Genomic DNA, 17,367 nt, shown 5'->3' on the forward strand with positions numbered 1-17,367 from the left:
CCAAACAGCAGAGAGAAATCACAGATTCAATAACATTTCAGGTCGCCAAATACAAGGTACCAATTAACATGGTTACCAAAGAGGGTTTTAGAAACATGATCCGGTCGCTTGACTAGCAGTATGTAATGTCATCATGCAACATTTTTCTCAAGTTGCCATCCCAGAGTCGTACAAGAAATGCCAGACAAGGTGAAATAGAGCTGTCACAAGTGGAATATTGTACAGCAACAACAGACTTGGGGTCCAGCCAGACAATGGAACCCTACATAAGACTGATCGTATACTTTATTAACTAGGATTTCCACCTGAAAAGTCGCTGTTTGCAAACTGCATTTTTCCCAGAGGATCATACAAGTGAGATCATTGCAACAGGGATGAGAGAAGCTTTAGCTGATTGGGGACTAGAGGCGAGTCATCTAGTCTGTATAACAACAGACAATGCTGTGAACATGGTGAAAGCTGCACCTGAACAAGTAGACCAGATTGCAGTGCTTTTGCCACAGACTGCATCTTGCAGTTGGTAAGTTATGCCCAATTGCACAATCTATTTTACTACTGTTGCTATTGCTATACTATTACTGTTACATATTATTACCTAGCAACCTGTTCTGAAATATAACAATTTTCATAAGTTTCATAAATTGTAATTGTAGAGGATGGGGCTGGGTACAAATGAAGGATACAGACTGGCAGGTTGATAGCCAAAGCACTGAATGCCAGGGCTGATATCCTATGGCATTAATGTTTCATATCTATATATCTCTGCTATCTTTATGTTTAAATGTTGCATTTGTTTACAATAACAAACAATGGAATTAAATGCCCCTATATTTTGGGTTAAAATAGTTAGTGCTAAATGAGATATAAGTTATATGAGAATTACTGTGTTTTATTATAGGTCTTTAAAATAAAGAAAGCATGCTGAAACTCTACATTTTATCTGTAAATAACTAATTGTGTAATCATTTGCAAAACAATTTGAGCAATTTATTTTTATAAATTATTAAAGTAAATGTATTAAATGTGTATAATAAGTACTTTATTTTGTCTTAGTTTTTTCCCTTAGAAAATGCTGTGAAAAAGGATGGACGCATTGACTGTGCTGCAGGTGTCTGCAAGAAGCTGGTTGTTCACTTCTCTCACAGCTGGAAGGCCAGAAGTGCTCTTAAAAGATGGGGTTCCAGACAGAATATGATCAGCAGGATACTAGAGCAGCAAAAGGCTATAACTCAGGTCCTGTCTGAGGACAAGAAGACACCATCTAATTCTAACCTGGCAAGATGTGGACGTCTTGGAATCTGTCAGTAAGTCACTGGGCCCACTGCTGGACTTCACAGATACACTCTCAGGAGAAGACTATGTTGGTGTCTCATGTGTGAAGCCAGTTCTACACCTCTTCAACACTTCAACGCTGCTAATACAAGAGGGAGACACAGACTTGACCAAGACCTTGAAAACTGAGATGTTGCACTACATCAATGAGAAATATAAAGATGAAGCTACTCTTGAATCGGCTTCTTGTTTGAACCCCCGGATAAAGATGGACTTCATCAGTGAAGACAACAAGCCCCAAGTCAAGGCCAGAGTGGCATCAGAAATGATTGGAATACAGGAGGAGACGTCAAGCAGCAGCACTGAAGTGGAGCCTGGAGTTGCTGATACGTCCCAGGCAAAGAAAGCCAAGAAGTCCTTGGGAAGTTTCTTTAAGCAGCGCGGAGCTGCAGCAAATGGTGATTCCTCTCTGATCCACAAGGATCCTGTGGAAGCAGAATGAAACAACTACCTGCTAACACCATCCATAGACAAAGAGTCAGAGGTGGGGGACTCGAGTCACATGACTTGACTCGAGTCTCACTCGAGTCACCATTTTCAGGGCTTGTGACTTGCTTGATTAAAGTATGTAAATGACTTGACTTGACTTTGACTTGAGAACAAGTTACTTCAGACTTGACTTGAAGTTATTTTATATGTTGTGACATCAGCACCACTAATCAGCGTATGTGCCTTTAACGCTGCACAATTCAAACCGCGCCAAACATGGCAGACAGTAACGTTAGTCGAGCTCCACAAATAGTATCGTTTGGATACAAGGACTTTGAACTGGACCATGTCCATCCATCCATCCCCTTCCGCTTATCCGGGGCCTGGTCGCGGGGGCAGCAGTCTAAGCAGAGATGCCCAGACTTCCCTCTCCCTAGACACTTCCTCCAGCGGGACACCGAGGCGTTCCCAGGCCAGCCGGGAGACATAGTCCCTCCAGCGTGTCCTAGGTCTTCCCCGGGGTCTCCTCCCGGTGGGACAGGACCGGAACACCTTCCCAGGAAGGCGTTCCGGAGGCAAACAAAATTAGAATACTATCTGCCAGGACTATAAGGTTAGACAAGAATTCTGGAAACTCATTGAGGAACATTGTGTATGGCCCGGGGGGTCTATAAATAGTAGCTATGTAAAATGATTTATCAGCCTGGTTAACTTTCATGAGTAAAACTTCAAAAGAATGAAATACATTGACATGCAGCGTACAGCATGTCAACACTGCTTTCCTTAGGCACAAAGTTTGTGAAATACAATGGTTCTGTGATGATATGTGTTATTCATGTTAAGTTCATTGGTATTTATTAGTTAGGTTTTGCTTTTATTAATACAAATTATTTGTTTTATAAACATTGGTGTATAGCTGCTCTTTTTCATTTTTTTAAATGAAAACTTCCTCTGTAGTGATAATGAAACTTCCTCTGTAGAGAATGCTCGGTTTTAACCTGGTTGTAGTTCTGAGATAAAGCCTCCTGTAATCTCCTGGATCCCTTATAGACAGCACACCTCTTCATTCACAAATGAGACCCTTTAATTTAGGGTAAGCAACATGCATTATTAATATCATAAAATGTTAGATCATTGACTATAGCCTGAATTGATAGAAGAGTATAACATGAATACAATAGAACCGTGGTGAATTAAACAGTGAATTTATTATTATAATTATAAGTACTGTACCCATCATCTAATACCACAGTACTGTACCCATCATCTAATACCACAGTACTGTACCCATCATCTAATACCACAGTACTGTATCTATCATCTAATACCACAGTACTGTATCTATCATCTAAAACCACACTACTATACCCATCATCTAAAACCACAGTACTGTACCTATCATCTAATACCACAGTACTGTACCTATCATCTAATACCACAGTAATGTACCTATCATTTAATACCACAGTACTGTACCCATCATCTCTCCATAAACATCAAATGACTATTGAGACTACTGAATAAAATGACAGATTGAGATCCCTAATCCTAAGAGCTTCAGATGAGTCAGTTGCTATACAGGACATGCTAACTACAGTTTGAGCCCAGTGCTTTAGGCCCACAGTAGCCCTTTAGTTACCAATCCCTTTCCAACTAACCGGACCAGGGGAAGGGGGGGTTTCGGGGGATGAATGTGTTTCGGGGGGATGTATAGTTCGCTCCATCTCCTCTTTCCTTTAACTTTCTTCCTATTCCCTCCATCTATTCTCTTTTCTTTCTATTCCCTCCTCCATCTCTTCTCTTCCTCCACCATTTATTCTCTTTTCTTTCTATTCCCTCCTCCATCTCTTCTCTTCCTCCACCATTTATTCTCTTTTCTTTCTATTCCCTCCTCCATCTCTTCTCTTCCTCCACCATTTATTCTCTTTTCTTTCTATTCCCTCCTCCATCTCTTCTCTTCCTCCTCCATCTCTTCTCTTTTCTTTCTATTCCCTCCTCCATCTCTTCTCTTCCTCCTCCATCTCTTCTCTTTTCTTTCTATTCCCTCCTCCATCTATTTTCTCCTCTGCCTCTTTCATTATATCCATATCTTTTTTCCTCTCCCCTCTGCCCTAGTAGGCTACTAATCTGTTTCTCCTAATTAATAAGGTTATTTAGGTTCAGAAAAATGATTTAATTCAGACTTTCATCTGAATAGTTACCTAACACTACTGAACCTGCTCCCCCTTTCTCTTTTGCTGCAACGGATTAAAATATTTTAACAAACAACTTAGGAAAGAAACATCACATCAAAAACGGATCCATTAAGTCAGAATTTTATGTTGGATGAACAACTAACGAGCATAGCAAAATAATACTGTTAGCTAGGAAAACCTGATCTGTGTTCCTCAAATCACATGCACAATAAAAGCACAAGATAAATACCCTCAAGAAAGATGTTGTACCCTGACAAAGTATTTGTCCAACAAAATGTTTTGATTATTGATTTTCTTTCTTGACATGGCAGCAAAGAGTTGGACATGGCAGGGGCTATGGCAAAATGAACTTAATGGAATCACTGGGGCACAGGTCTTAGGAAACCTGAGAGAATTGTTTAAACCCAATTAGTGTTTATTTTCTTTTTATATAGCATGCAGTGGTTTATGTATGATGTATGTATGGTGTACATCTAATTATTTGTGTCCTCTCTACACGGCAACATATTGTCTTTGAGCAAAAACTATCCAGGGAAATTATATCTTATATTCAACCTATAAAGCCAGTGATCAGCTGGCAAATGATATGAACCGTTGACCCGAAAACGTAGTGATTTGTGAACGCACCACGATCACTGCGAAAATAAAGCTTGCATTGTTTATTAAAGACATTCATGTCAGCAGACAATATTCACAAGGAACATCAAGTTGGGATGTCATATGTTCCATACTTCAATGAAGGAATTAACATTTTGAGATTTTGTGAACATATAGTTGGAGCATTTACATTCAGACAAACTGAAATTGCTCTGTCTTGTCAGAGCTCAGCTTGAGCGTGGGACTGCATGTGTGTGTACATATGGGTCAAGCTGTCAGCTGAGTGGCTGTCCTCAATGTCATAGTAACCCAGGTAAAACAGCGACATACGGTTTTTATTTGTAAAAAATCTTAGCACACTTATAAAAGACTTGGAACTATTTTTGGAGTTGCAAATCTTTTTTACAAGTGTGCAACAGTTTTTACAAATAAAAAAACATAGGTCGCCATTTTATCATCTTAGATTTGACAGCACAATGTATTTTAGCTGTTTATTTTAGAATTATTGCAGATACTTGATAACAAGCTCTGTACCAGCTCATTTATTGAAGCCTTTTTGCCAGTGCCAACAAACCTCTTTTTTGAGACTCAAGACAGAGCTCCCAAGATTAAGCTGACGGCAAAGCTCAACACAGGGCAGTCTACAGACATTCATCATTGACGATTAAGTGGAATTAAAAAAGTGAATGTTATTCAGTGTTCAGTGTTGTGACATAAATCAACGCACCTGTGAAAACAACATTTGTCTTCACTTACAACATAGGTTTGATGAAATGGGGAATTCCTTAAATCTAGAGCAAGTTGGTTAACATCTGTACATGACAGTGCCATGCCTGTGTTAACTTACCCGTATTAAAGACATGAACATCGATCTGCCTCAGTGTCTCGTAGTCCTCCCCAGAGCAGTACCCTCCGAAGGAGTACACCTTGTGTCCCACTGATACAGCAGCATGGTTCACCCTCCGCGGTCCTCCTTCCAGGTGAGTCGTCCAGCGCAACATCCCACACTAACAGCTACCCAGAGCAGCTCGGATATCTCCTCACCGATGGCCCGCTCCCTGGAAGCCTCCTCCTTCCTACTACACCATCACTAACTGTTCTGCTGGGACCCCATCCACCCACACAGGCACAGCCTAACTAGAACTGGACAACAGGGAAGCAGAGACAGAAAGTAGGAGAAATCAGAAAGAAGCTCTGTGAGGAATGTCAAGGGTAGCTGTTGCTCCTCTGATGTCGTTTCTGCTGCCGACAGCTTCTCAGACCCATGCACTATCTCAGGTAGGGTTACAAGGGTAACCATGCCATGGGAACAGGCCCGGCCCCTTTACCTACACTTCATGCCACCTCCTGATTGCACCAACAGCCCCATCTCACTCACTCACACCCACCCGCCCACATTCAGGGTAGACAAACGCACACACCCACCCGCCCACATTCAGGGTAGACAAACGCACACACCCACCCATCCACATTCAGGGTAGACAAACGCACACACCCACCCGCCCACATTCAGGGTAGACAAACGCACACACCCACCCGCCCACATTCAGGGTAGACAAACGCACACACCCACCCGCCCACATTCAGGGTAGACAAACGCACACACCCACCCATCCACATTCAGGGTAGACAAACGCACACACCCACCCGCCCACATTCAGGGTAGACAAACGCACACACCCACCCGCCCACATTCAGGGTAGACAAACGCACACACCCACCCGCCCACATTCAGGGTAGACAAACGCACACACCCACCCGCCCACATTCAGGGTAGACAAACGCACACACCCACCCGCCCACATTCAGGGTAGACAAACGCACACACCCACCCGCCCACATTCAGGGTAGACAAACGCACACACCCACCCGCCCACATTCAGGGTAGACAAACGCACACACCCACCCGCCCACATTCAGGGTAGACAAACGCACACACCCACCCGCCCACATTCAGGGTAGACAAACGCACACACCCACCTGCCCACATTCAGGGTAGACAAACGCACACACCCACCCACCCACACACATTCAGGGTAGACAAACGCACACACCCACCCGCCCACATTCAGGGTAGACAAACGCACACACCCACCCGCCCACATTCAGGGTAGACAAACGCACACACCCACCTGCCCACATTCAGGGTAGACAAACGCACACACCCACCCGCCCACATTCAGGGTAGACAAACGCACACACCCACCTGCCCACATTCAGGGTAGACAAACGCACACACCCACCTGCCCACATTCAGGGTAGACAAACGCACACACCCACCCGCCCACATTCAGGGTAGACAAACGCACACACCCACCCGCCCACATTCAGGGTAGACAAATGCACACACCCACCCACACACTAACCCTAACCCGCCCCATCCTGTCTACAATACTTTTATTTGTATTACCCTCCAGGCTACTTGGACTGTTATATCACACAGACAGCAATTTGGAGTATTAATATTGTGATATTTATAACAATGTGTTTGTAATACTGTGCCCTGCTATTCGACCCCTATAAAGTTCAGATTAAAAACATGTGGGAAAATGTTATCAGTAGGGCAGAATGTGGACAGGGACGTATGCAGTCCACCCATTTTTAAAATGGTCATCGAACTTTCACAGCATAGACTTCCATTCTAGCCACTCTTTGATAACAGAATGTAGATCTCCGCGCAGTGTCTTTTGAGTAACTAAATCCTCCCCATCAGTTTACCTCCCAGCCACAGTGAGGAAGCGGTGACTGGGAGTTGGATCTATCATTTTTACCCTGCTGTTCTTAACCATGACACAACACCCCACAGCTGCTGGACAACTCCCCAATCATCCAAATGTCATACTTTCCCCTAACTGAACTGTGCTACTTTGTACAGAGCCCTGTTCACTATTTTGGGAAAAGGGTGTCATTTGGGAGTCATGTCCTCTGGTGCCCTATCAACCACTGTCTGCTTTTCCAAGTGACCTCTAACCTTCAATAGCTCTTAAAAATAAACCATCATGGGACTATTTAACACAAACTCTTCTATTTTAGGATCACCCATCATTGAAAGGCACCTAACACAGGACACTATTGACTAATATAGTATGGTTACTTAGCTAGATGTTCAAATCAGATGGTTTTTCCAGCTAGTTAGTTAATGGTCTGCATGTTTCAAAGCAGCCACTGTACCTAACTTTGCTAGCCAGCAATAATCTTTGTCAATCACTCAGTTGGTTTCTACAGCATCTACCTGGCTAGAGAGATATATAACTATCTAGCTACTGTACATGGCTATTAGTAGTAAAGTACCGTAAACCAACTAACTACAGCAGACAACTATCTACTGAACTGTAGCAACCTGGCTGGAACAGTGAGCCAGCACTGTTGATAGTCTGTTGAAAGTTAGAAAAGCCACCCGAACAGTAATGGCAACACATCTGTTTTTATCAGTAAGTTAATAAGTTAAACAATAGTAACGAAGACGGTATCAGCTAGAGCTATATTAGCTAGTTACAGTAGCTATTAATGTGTAGTAGCTGGCTTAATACTATGAATTGGCTGACTTAGCTATGCAGAATTTGCTAGCCAGCTATCCTAACAAGTACAGCACAGTATAGCTACATCCCAAAGACATCTACTTTGGAAAGTCAGCTATGCTAGCTAATGTTGCTAGTGTGGATAACGACGTTAAGGTACAATACACATAGTATTAGACAACACTGTAATTTGGCTGCTGGCTATGTTAAGCGCTAAACTGAAATCTAACACTGTCATTATAAGTAGCTACAGTACCTAGCTTGTTAGTAGCTTTTATCATTAACTGGCTAGCTAGCTAATGATAACCATTTAGCCCACCACGGTATTTACTGTATCAAACTTGGCAGCTACCGTAACGTGCCAGAAGAGATCTATTAATCATTTGCAATCACCAGGTTGCACATGTAAGCAGGATATTCTCTATTATCTAATCAAAGAGTCCATCTGGGTTTACATGAAAACACACCAGCAAACGTTGCTGTAGTTTGCTAACCGACGTTACCTTGGAAGACGGTGGATCCACTCCCTTTTGCACTCGTGACGTAATGTTTATGGTGTCAAGAGTTTTCAAAATCCACGTTGGTATAAAACTACGAAAAGCCAGGATAATCAATTACGACAACTACAAATTCTTGATCAGCTGACTTTCATAACGTTTTGCAATCCAACTGCGATGTTAATGTAATTGTAAAAACAACACATAATGTGTTGGATTAAACTGCAACATTGCCAGCCATCGTAAATCAGTTTTATTAGTATGCTGGCAGTGTTGACTTTTTATTTTGTGTATCATCTACTAATGAGGCTGCGCAGAGAACCGGACATTGACGGTTTGTGGGGAATGTAGTGAAATACTCCATGGGTTGTCTCTGTAAAACAGCTCCTCTCTGTGGTTGTGGCATACAATTTCCTTGCATATTTTGGTTTTTCCATTATCCGTTAGGGGGCGCTGTCCTGCAACATCTCTCCCTAAAAATGAATAAACAATGGGAACTCCTATGGTCAAGGATTGATTTTCCTTTTATGGAATACAACAATGTACACAACACAGTCCCTCGCCGCCTTTCTCTTCAGGCTACACTCAAAGGACACTTTTCACATCTTTCTCTTGCCAGTGATGATGGACAGTCAGTGGGGGGAGGGAGGGAAAGACTGGCAGGCAACTGTTAAGCAGCTGGGGCAGTGCCTACACTAAAGCCCCGCCCATCTCCTCTGCTGCCCTGGTCAAAGCACTTTAACCTGCCTGGAACTGGTTCATTGTGTGGATGGAGGGGGGGGGGGCATACTCTCCATGCCAGCTGCAGTCACCCTCAGCACAGGGCCAGGCAGGACAATAAGGACATTGTCTCTGCCTCGTGGGCTGAACCCCCCCTCTCCCACTCACCCTGTGACAGCTGCCCCCACCCAAACCCTCACTATCTACTCTAGTCAACAACCAGATAGACAGACTGATAGACTGAGAGAAAATGGAGTTGTAAAACTACAAAAATGTCTCCAGTTTCTTCTCTAGAATGACAAATGTATCTGTTTGTGTTATGTGCTTTTGAGTGTGTAGAAGTGTGTGTATATGTTTGTGAAATGTGTGTGTGTGTGTGTGTGTGTGTGTGTGTGGGTGGGTGGGAGTGTGTTGCTGTGCCCTGTGACCTGATACACAGCAGGAGGTGTCCAACTGCACATAACTTTACTAGTCATAACAACTGCAGAAGCCAAGTGTTGTTGTGGAGTGTTAGGGACAAGGCTGTGGGAGTGCTGGCAGAGCTTAGCAATGCCTTGTGGTAAAGTTCAACCTCTCCTTGAGATGGGTTGATGTGGTTCTACTGCCCAGGAAACAACTATTTGTGTTCTGAAGTGTTCTGAGGGTTTGGACTGTGCCACTGGAGTAAAACGTAACTGGAGCCAAAATTAATACATTCATAAAGAAAATCCTAGAAGAAAATGAATTTGTAGGCAGTCTTTGTCCTTGAGAGTTGCTCTGGGTAAGAGTGGATGAGAATGAGAATGTCAATGGGTTTCTATCAAATATTGAAACAACCATAGAAGATGACTGTTGCTGATATAATTTCCACAGTCTAAAGAGACTGACATGTCATTTCCACAGTCTAAAGAGACTGACATGTCATTTCCACAGTCTAAAGAGACTGACATGTCATTTCCACAGTCTAAAGAGACTGACATGTTATTTCCACAGTCTAAAGAGACTGACATGTCATTTCCACAGTCTAAAGAGACTGACATGTTGTCTCCATAGTCTAAAGAGTCTGACATGTTATTTCCACAGTCTAAAGAGACTGACATGTCATTTCCACAGTCTAAAGAGACTGACATGTCATTTCCACAGTCTAAAGAGACTGACATGTTGTCTCCATAGTCTAAAGAGACTGACATGTTGTCCACAGTCTAAAGAGACTGACATGTTGTCTCCATAGTCTAAAGAGACTGACATGTTGTCCACAGTCTAAAGAGACTGACATGTTGTCCACAGTCTAAAGAGACTGACATGATGGGCTCGTTTTGCAGACACAGACACAGTAATAAGCATAGTCCAGGATTAAAAAATAAAGCTATATAGTGATTTCTATTAAGTTATTCTTTTTTGTAAAAGACTAGCTTAATCTGTGTCTACAAAACTGTCCCACTGTGTATCAGCCTAAAAAGACACACATGCTGTGTGTCCAATTTAAGAGACACAATGCAGGCTGAAGCTAAGTCTGTTGTTTTCTCCTTAGTTCTTGCCTTATTATGTTTAAGCCTATTTAGGGTTGGATGTTTGTTATGCTGAAAGTGTTTAATTTAATATAATTTAAAAAACAGAGCTGTTGTCTCTGAGGGTGTCTATATGGGTCTCTTAGCGTCTCTCATAGGGTCTTCATGTGGGTCTCTGTGTACTGGAAGAGGAACAAATTGCCATGTTGCAAGTAACCTTCGCCTCTCCGGAGAGTCTAGTGGAGGAATCATTGTGCTTTAATAATGAATTAGGTAGACAGAGACTAGCATTCATGTTGTAGAGTCACGCCTCTTAAATCAGGATTCTTATGAGATCTGAGTTGCATGACCCTAATATGAGTTGCATGACCATATGTATCTCCAAATCTCCAAACATCCTCAATAAACCAAATCAATATTCATCTTATGGTGTGAAGTTCTGAAAGCAGAGGATCCGCCCCGGCCTGTTGATATCACATGGTGTTGTTCTCTGAACTCCAAAAGAGTGAACAACCACCAGCCCCTTCAGCTCCACTTTCCTTCTGAAACACATGGTCCTTTCACCCACCCTCCCCTCCTGAGGTCAGTTGTCTGAGGCTTGGTCCACCACCTGTCTCCAGCTGTAATCCACATACCCCTGTCCCCCACACCCCCATACACACTCTATCTACCCCATCCTACACCCAAACCATACATGCACACAAACACAAACTAGTCTCCAGCTAACATATCATACAACCACAAACCCCCCAAAACAAAGACATACACGTGTCTTCAGCGTATCTGTACTATATGAAAGACTAACCCTACCACAAACACCACTGTGTCTCTCCTCTATGGAAGTGCTCCCTTCAGAGGCGTCTCAGGAACTCTGAAAGAATGGTCCAGCCATGACACCCTGCATTGCAAGCCCAACCCAGCCAGCCCGTTCTCTGCTGTCATCAGTGTGTTTCTGTGAGTGCCTCCAGACCCAGAACTATATGCAACAGTAACATTCTCCTGCACTTGAATGTGTCCTTAAACAGCATGTTGTTGTTTGCAAAACGTAACCCTTCCTTGACATCAATCAATCAAACGTATTTATAAAGCCTTTTTTACATCAGTAGTTGTCACTTTTACAAAATATACAGCCTGAAACCCCAAGGAGCAATCAAAAACAGTGTTGAAGCACAGTGGTTAGGAAAAACTTCCTAAATTAGGAAGTTGAAATCTAGGAAGAAATCTAGAGAGGAACAAGGCCTGGAGGGGTGACTAGTCCTCTTCTGGCTGTGCCGGGTGAACATATTAAGAGTACAAGTTGTAATAATAAAAAAATACATTTGGGCTGAGTCCAGAGTCTATAAAACGTCTATAAAAACATGTGTGAGAAATAATTACGACACGTTGCATACTTGATTTTGTTTTGAAATGTTTTGAATGAAAATATCAATTGCGCACCTCAGTGGTGTGTGATCAACATGCAAACAAAGGTGGGCGCGCAGATTAGTGACCGATGAAGTGCTAGTTTAATTTTGGTTGGTTGGGTGGCTGGTAAAAACAGAGTACAGTGTATCTACGATAATATTAGCCAAACCATATAAAATGTCATTTATTTATCTACTATCAACACATCTTTCTGAGAACAATGATAGGCAACATGTTTTTTTTCCAAATTTCAAGGTTTGTTTGTCAAATGTACTGAACAATGCCAGAAAGAGTTGCACTGCTCAGACAGGAATTTTTTTGAAGATTAGGCAAATATTTGTTAGATAGCTGTAACACGATGTTGCCTTCAAGATAAAACCTTATATCTGAGGAGAAAAGGTGTGTTGGGAAGCACTCTGCCAAAGGATGATTGCATTTGATGTGGCCAAATCAACTCTGTCCATACAGGTACACCATGTGATTCAGCCTGCTTTGCATCTCAGACAATTGCGTTCATTGGTTATCATTGGCTGCTTACGACTTTGACTTTAAGCTAAGAGTGCATTTGTATAGTCAGTTATTTCTTTCATTTACGTTTTGAAATCTTTGTTTTACAATGACATGATTAGGCGTTCAGCTCTACCAGGCATTCTAGACTGATCTAACCAATTGGTAGAATTCTTTCAGATGGATCCAACTACTTGGTCGATGTATTTAGCATGTATCCAAGTGATTGATGGATCTATTTTAGCCTGAACCAAGTGATGGGAAGTCTTTCAGACTGATCCAGCTGATTGGTAGATGTATTTCAGACTGATCCAGCTGATTGGTCGATGTATTTCTGACTGATCCAACTGATTGGTAGATGTATTTCAGACAGATGCAGCTGATTGGCCGATGCATTACAGACTGATCCAGCTGATTGGTCGATGTATTTCAGACTGATCCAACTGATTGGTAGATGTTTTTCAGACTGATCCAACTGATTGTTAGGATTTTGGCATATTTGTCTACATTCAGAACATAAAAAAACAAACATGAAACATGAATTGCTGTCATAGGTCTTCCATAGCAAATACTGTTATAGTTCAAGCACATGATTCATAAAAGTGACAAAATATTTTCATTATAGTGAGAAAAAAATCTCTTTAACCACCGATGATGGAGTTGACAGTTGAGTTGACAGCAGATACTCAAAACAGAAATGTTAATCTTAATCCTTTTAAAGATTAAACTTAAATAAAAAATATGGATATTGGAGGAGAGGATCCATCTGTGAAAGCTTAACAGGTTTTCTGGTCATTTTCTTGTTGTGGTTTACCTCTGATTAGAGTTGATCGGTTGGAGGAGCTCCCTCAACACACTGGCTAAGATGCAAACATGTTCCATCTATTCAGGGATTGTAAGACCTGGTGCCAGAAACACTGATCACCTTTAACAATTCATTATGTTGTCCCTCAAAGGATAGCAGGACCCAGTAAAGCAATTCTTGAAAACACATTACTTGAACTAGATTTTATCTCAGGTAAAATGTCTGTTTAGAATTACATAGAATGAGAAGGGTTGGAAAGCATGTCTGTGTGTATGTGTGTGTGTGCATGTAGGAGCATTCGTACAGTAGAGGTCACACACTTGGTAAAAGCCCTGGATCCCAGCATCTTCATAAAGTACCTGCTGTGGCATGACATCATGGGTGAGAGCTGAAGCCCCTCTCAGAGTGATTGATGTTATGTGAGAGGCTGATAATGAGGTCCAGCTTTCCTCTGTTCCTTCATCAACCCAAACCCTAACCCTATGGGGAAATGACTCCTGTAACACCATTAATATGTCAACCTATGATGTCACATGATCAAGTGAGCCCGTCCAGACCAGCCAGGATTCCTCTGGAGCTGATTGGCCAGCAGAGCCTGCATGGCCTCTTATTGATCTGGTGATGTTTGTAGGCGGTATGTCTTGCATGCGCCCATTAGCGCTAACTGTCCACTGTTACTACTGTAATGCAACCTGGTCTGGTTTCCAGACATAGCCTGTATCACCCTTCCTGATCCCTGAAGGTTTCCTGAACTTTCTATTACCTTTCAGAAGGATTACAATCAGTCTAAATTATCAGTCTGAAATTTGACATTACCTGATATTTGTCCACCAAGACGTCAGCACATGGAGCATACATATACTTCTCACAAATACAAGTACCACCTCTGTCAATACAAGTCATGTACAATCAGAACATGTCTGACATACCACCTCTGGATGATTACATACATCAAACACCCAGTTTTGAAATAGCTACACAATTTCTCCCACATATATGTGCATGTCGCTATAACAAAATGTTTTCTGTTCAATGCATTGTGGCTGAATGCATACTTTAACCAGGGGGAGGGGTACTTTAACCCCTACCTTTAAGCCCAAGGACACACAGACCCTGCACAGAACCCTTCAACACATGTAGCTTCTGTCTTATACCTTTGTCAGTGCATGGAATCACAGTTAACACAAAGACAGCAGCAGACTCTTACATTTACCCAGAGGTTATTCCCCTGGTAGCACAAGAACCCGCATTACCCAAAACAGTTACAAGCAACAGTAACTAAAATTCTCCAATAAATGTTTCAAATGGGCGAGGGGGACAAGATTCCCCAGTTTAAGTTTGGTCTGCAGGCTATTTCATAAGCGTAATGAGAAAAAAGGCAGTCATACCCAATTCTGTGGAGATTGCAGGGGCCTCATTTGTAATTCAGGCTCACTTATGTTGATAAGTGATGATAAAGGAGAAATGCTTTATAGACAAACACTAGAGCATGTTGTTCTCATCACAAGGACAGTGAAGTCCAACCCACTCTTTGATATAAATTACAGTGGAGAGTTCTGTAGCTAACACCTGTAACAAACCTGAGGGCAGAATGATAAGTAGCATCCAGTGGGTGACGTGTGGATGCTGTAGCATGTAGATAATATCCCCATAATCTATAACAGACAAACTGTACTGTATTTAGGTCTGAAACCAGTTTGAATGCTTGAAATTTAAACATGATTGCAGTTCCTTATTCACCAATGACTGTTGTAGTTTGACCAAGTGGGCTTTGAGATGGTCGATAATTATCCAATTCACTAGCATCACCTCTCTTGTGGAGTGGTAATACAATAGCAGTTTTCCAAGCTTTAGGAAACTTTCCTACGACTAGTGTTTCCTACGACAGCTCTCACCCATGATGTCATGCCACAGCAGGTACTTTAATGTGCGTCACTATACTAGCAATTTCAGTAAATATGGATCCAGATTGTCAGCACCTCCCGATTTATTAGAATCTATTGCAGATAATACAGATAATAATTTTTGGAAATTAAAAACTGTGTTATTGTTTTGCTCTTCCCCTGTGGGCCGAGGTGTTGAAGCAATAAACGGTCAGGTTTATATTGGCAATTTTTTCTTTCAAAAAGAAATCCAGCAGAGATACAGTGCTTATTAAAGGCATTGTTAATTTCAGTTCGGTCACTGACAATCCCAGAATCTGATATCTGCTTCGGCAGGGTTGTCCAGGTGTTACATGTTAAAGAAAGTTAACGGTTTTCCAGAATTTATAGGGATCACGGGCATACTCCGGCACAGCATTAAGAAAGTATCTAGATTTTGCCTTTTTTATTCGTCCAGTCCATTAATTTCCCAGCTACCTAAAAAGCAGCCAATCAGCTTTTGATCAGCAGTTTCATCAGTTTTCCTTGACAGTTTTCCTCAACTTTTGTAGGAAGAGGCTTTTCAAATCAGAGGAGAACAAAGGATTGGTTCCATTATTACCCTAAGTCCCTTTTGTGGGGCGTGTTTATCAGCCGTGGAGGTAAACATTTAAGAGAAGAAGGAAAACGCCAAGACTGGGTCCATCATGCAATTTGTGGGTAAAATAAAATCTCAGAGAGACAAATGTCATGGATAAAGTCTTGCTCTAAGAAGTGTTTATATTTTCTCTTTAAATATATACAGGGGTCAGTTTTTGGCCTAGTGTCTCTGATACATGCAATAGGGCAGTGATCACTGATGTCATTAGCAAATAACCCAATAGCTATATATTTGTGAGGTGTATTTATTAGAATAAGGTATGTAAATGAACATGAACATATGAACATGTCATATTCAATGACTCTGACACTTTGTGCTTTCTTTTTGTTCCATTACTTCTAGGAAAATCATGCCCATGGGTGAAAGCAAGGACACATTGGGTATTTAACATTTGACATGTTTCTCATGAACACGATTCCAGAAGACCCCCCTCTTCTTGCCCAGTGATACTCTCTCCTTCTCTCTCCTCTCCCAGGGCCAACACTGACATTTTCTAAAACACTGTGGCTCAACATGGCAGATCATGAGTAATCCACTCTGGTGGTCCAGACCACGCTGAAGTAAAACAAAGGTCTACTCAGACAGACCATTCGAAATTCGCTTCAGACATTCATTGACTCTGCTGCCATCAACATTGAATTAAACCAAACATTTGTTATATTGGAGCATGTTCTAAACCCTCCCCTTCTCTATATTTGGTAAACTACTTGGAACCCAAGTAATTAGAAAAACTAAGCATCTGGTAAAACATAGCAAGCCATATGTGACAGAGTCTACATGACAGCAGGCATTTAATAGAGGGAACACTGGAGACTTTAGTAATGTTCTGTGAAGTAATGGCAGAGACATTGACCAGATGGTAGACATTTGGTTGTTACATATTCACACGCACGCTAAGAATACTCAATGAACTACAATACTACTCATTAGAAGTCCAAGACTTCTAGGTTGGGACTGTGGCCTGTGTGGTCCAGCAGTTAGTGTTATGGGCATGGAATCAAATTAATTAAGTTAGTTGGAGTTTATAAAAGTCATATATGTCCTTTGTGTTATGTATGTGTGACTTACAATGGGATTCTTTCTTCATATTTTCTTCATATCTCCCTTAGATACCCTTGGAGAGTGGGATCACAGCCAGATGAACAGTTATTATTGATGGTGACCCTAGAGTAATCACTGCTGAAAGACATGGGTTTTACCTTGTTGGCTTGAGATTTCACTCAGTAATGATTTGGTTACTGGCCTAGAGCTCCCACCCACTGAGCTATCAAATGGCTGCATGGTGTGTCCTACCTTCTGACCCAATACAGATATCTATATCCTCAACAAAACCAAATACAACCTCTACAGTCC

The 17,367-nt window shown here is 41.9% G+C and overlaps 1 protein-coding gene across 3 annotated transcripts in view; it reads right to left on the reverse strand.

The window, feature by feature from the left end:
* Positions 1 to 8,854, reverse strand: part of klhdc3 (kelch domain containing 3) — a 45,658-nt gene extending 36,804 nt beyond the window's left edge. Inside the window, exons 1-2 of one of the 3 annotated variants that reach the window (XM_029119738.2) lie at positions 8,575 to 8,853; positions 5,401 to 5,696 (exon numbers count right to left, since the gene is read on the reverse strand). In XM_029119738.2, coding sequence (XP_028975571.1) covers positions 5,401 to 5,554 — 154 coding nt within the window. In that variant the 5' untranslated portion in view covers positions 5,555 to 5,696; positions 8,575 to 8,853. The other 2 variants (XM_029119739.2, XM_020046662.2) reach the window with 2 other exon arrangements.
* Between the last annotated feature and the right edge of the window lie 8,513 nt (positions 8,855 to 17,367).

The sequence above is a fragment of the Esox lucius genome, chromosome 5, assembly GCF_011004845.1.
Source record: "Esox lucius isolate fEsoLuc1 chromosome 5, fEsoLuc1.pri, whole genome shotgun sequence".
In the NCBI taxonomy this organism is placed as follows: Eukaryota; Metazoa; Chordata; class Actinopteri; order Esociformes; family Esocidae; genus Esox; species Esox lucius.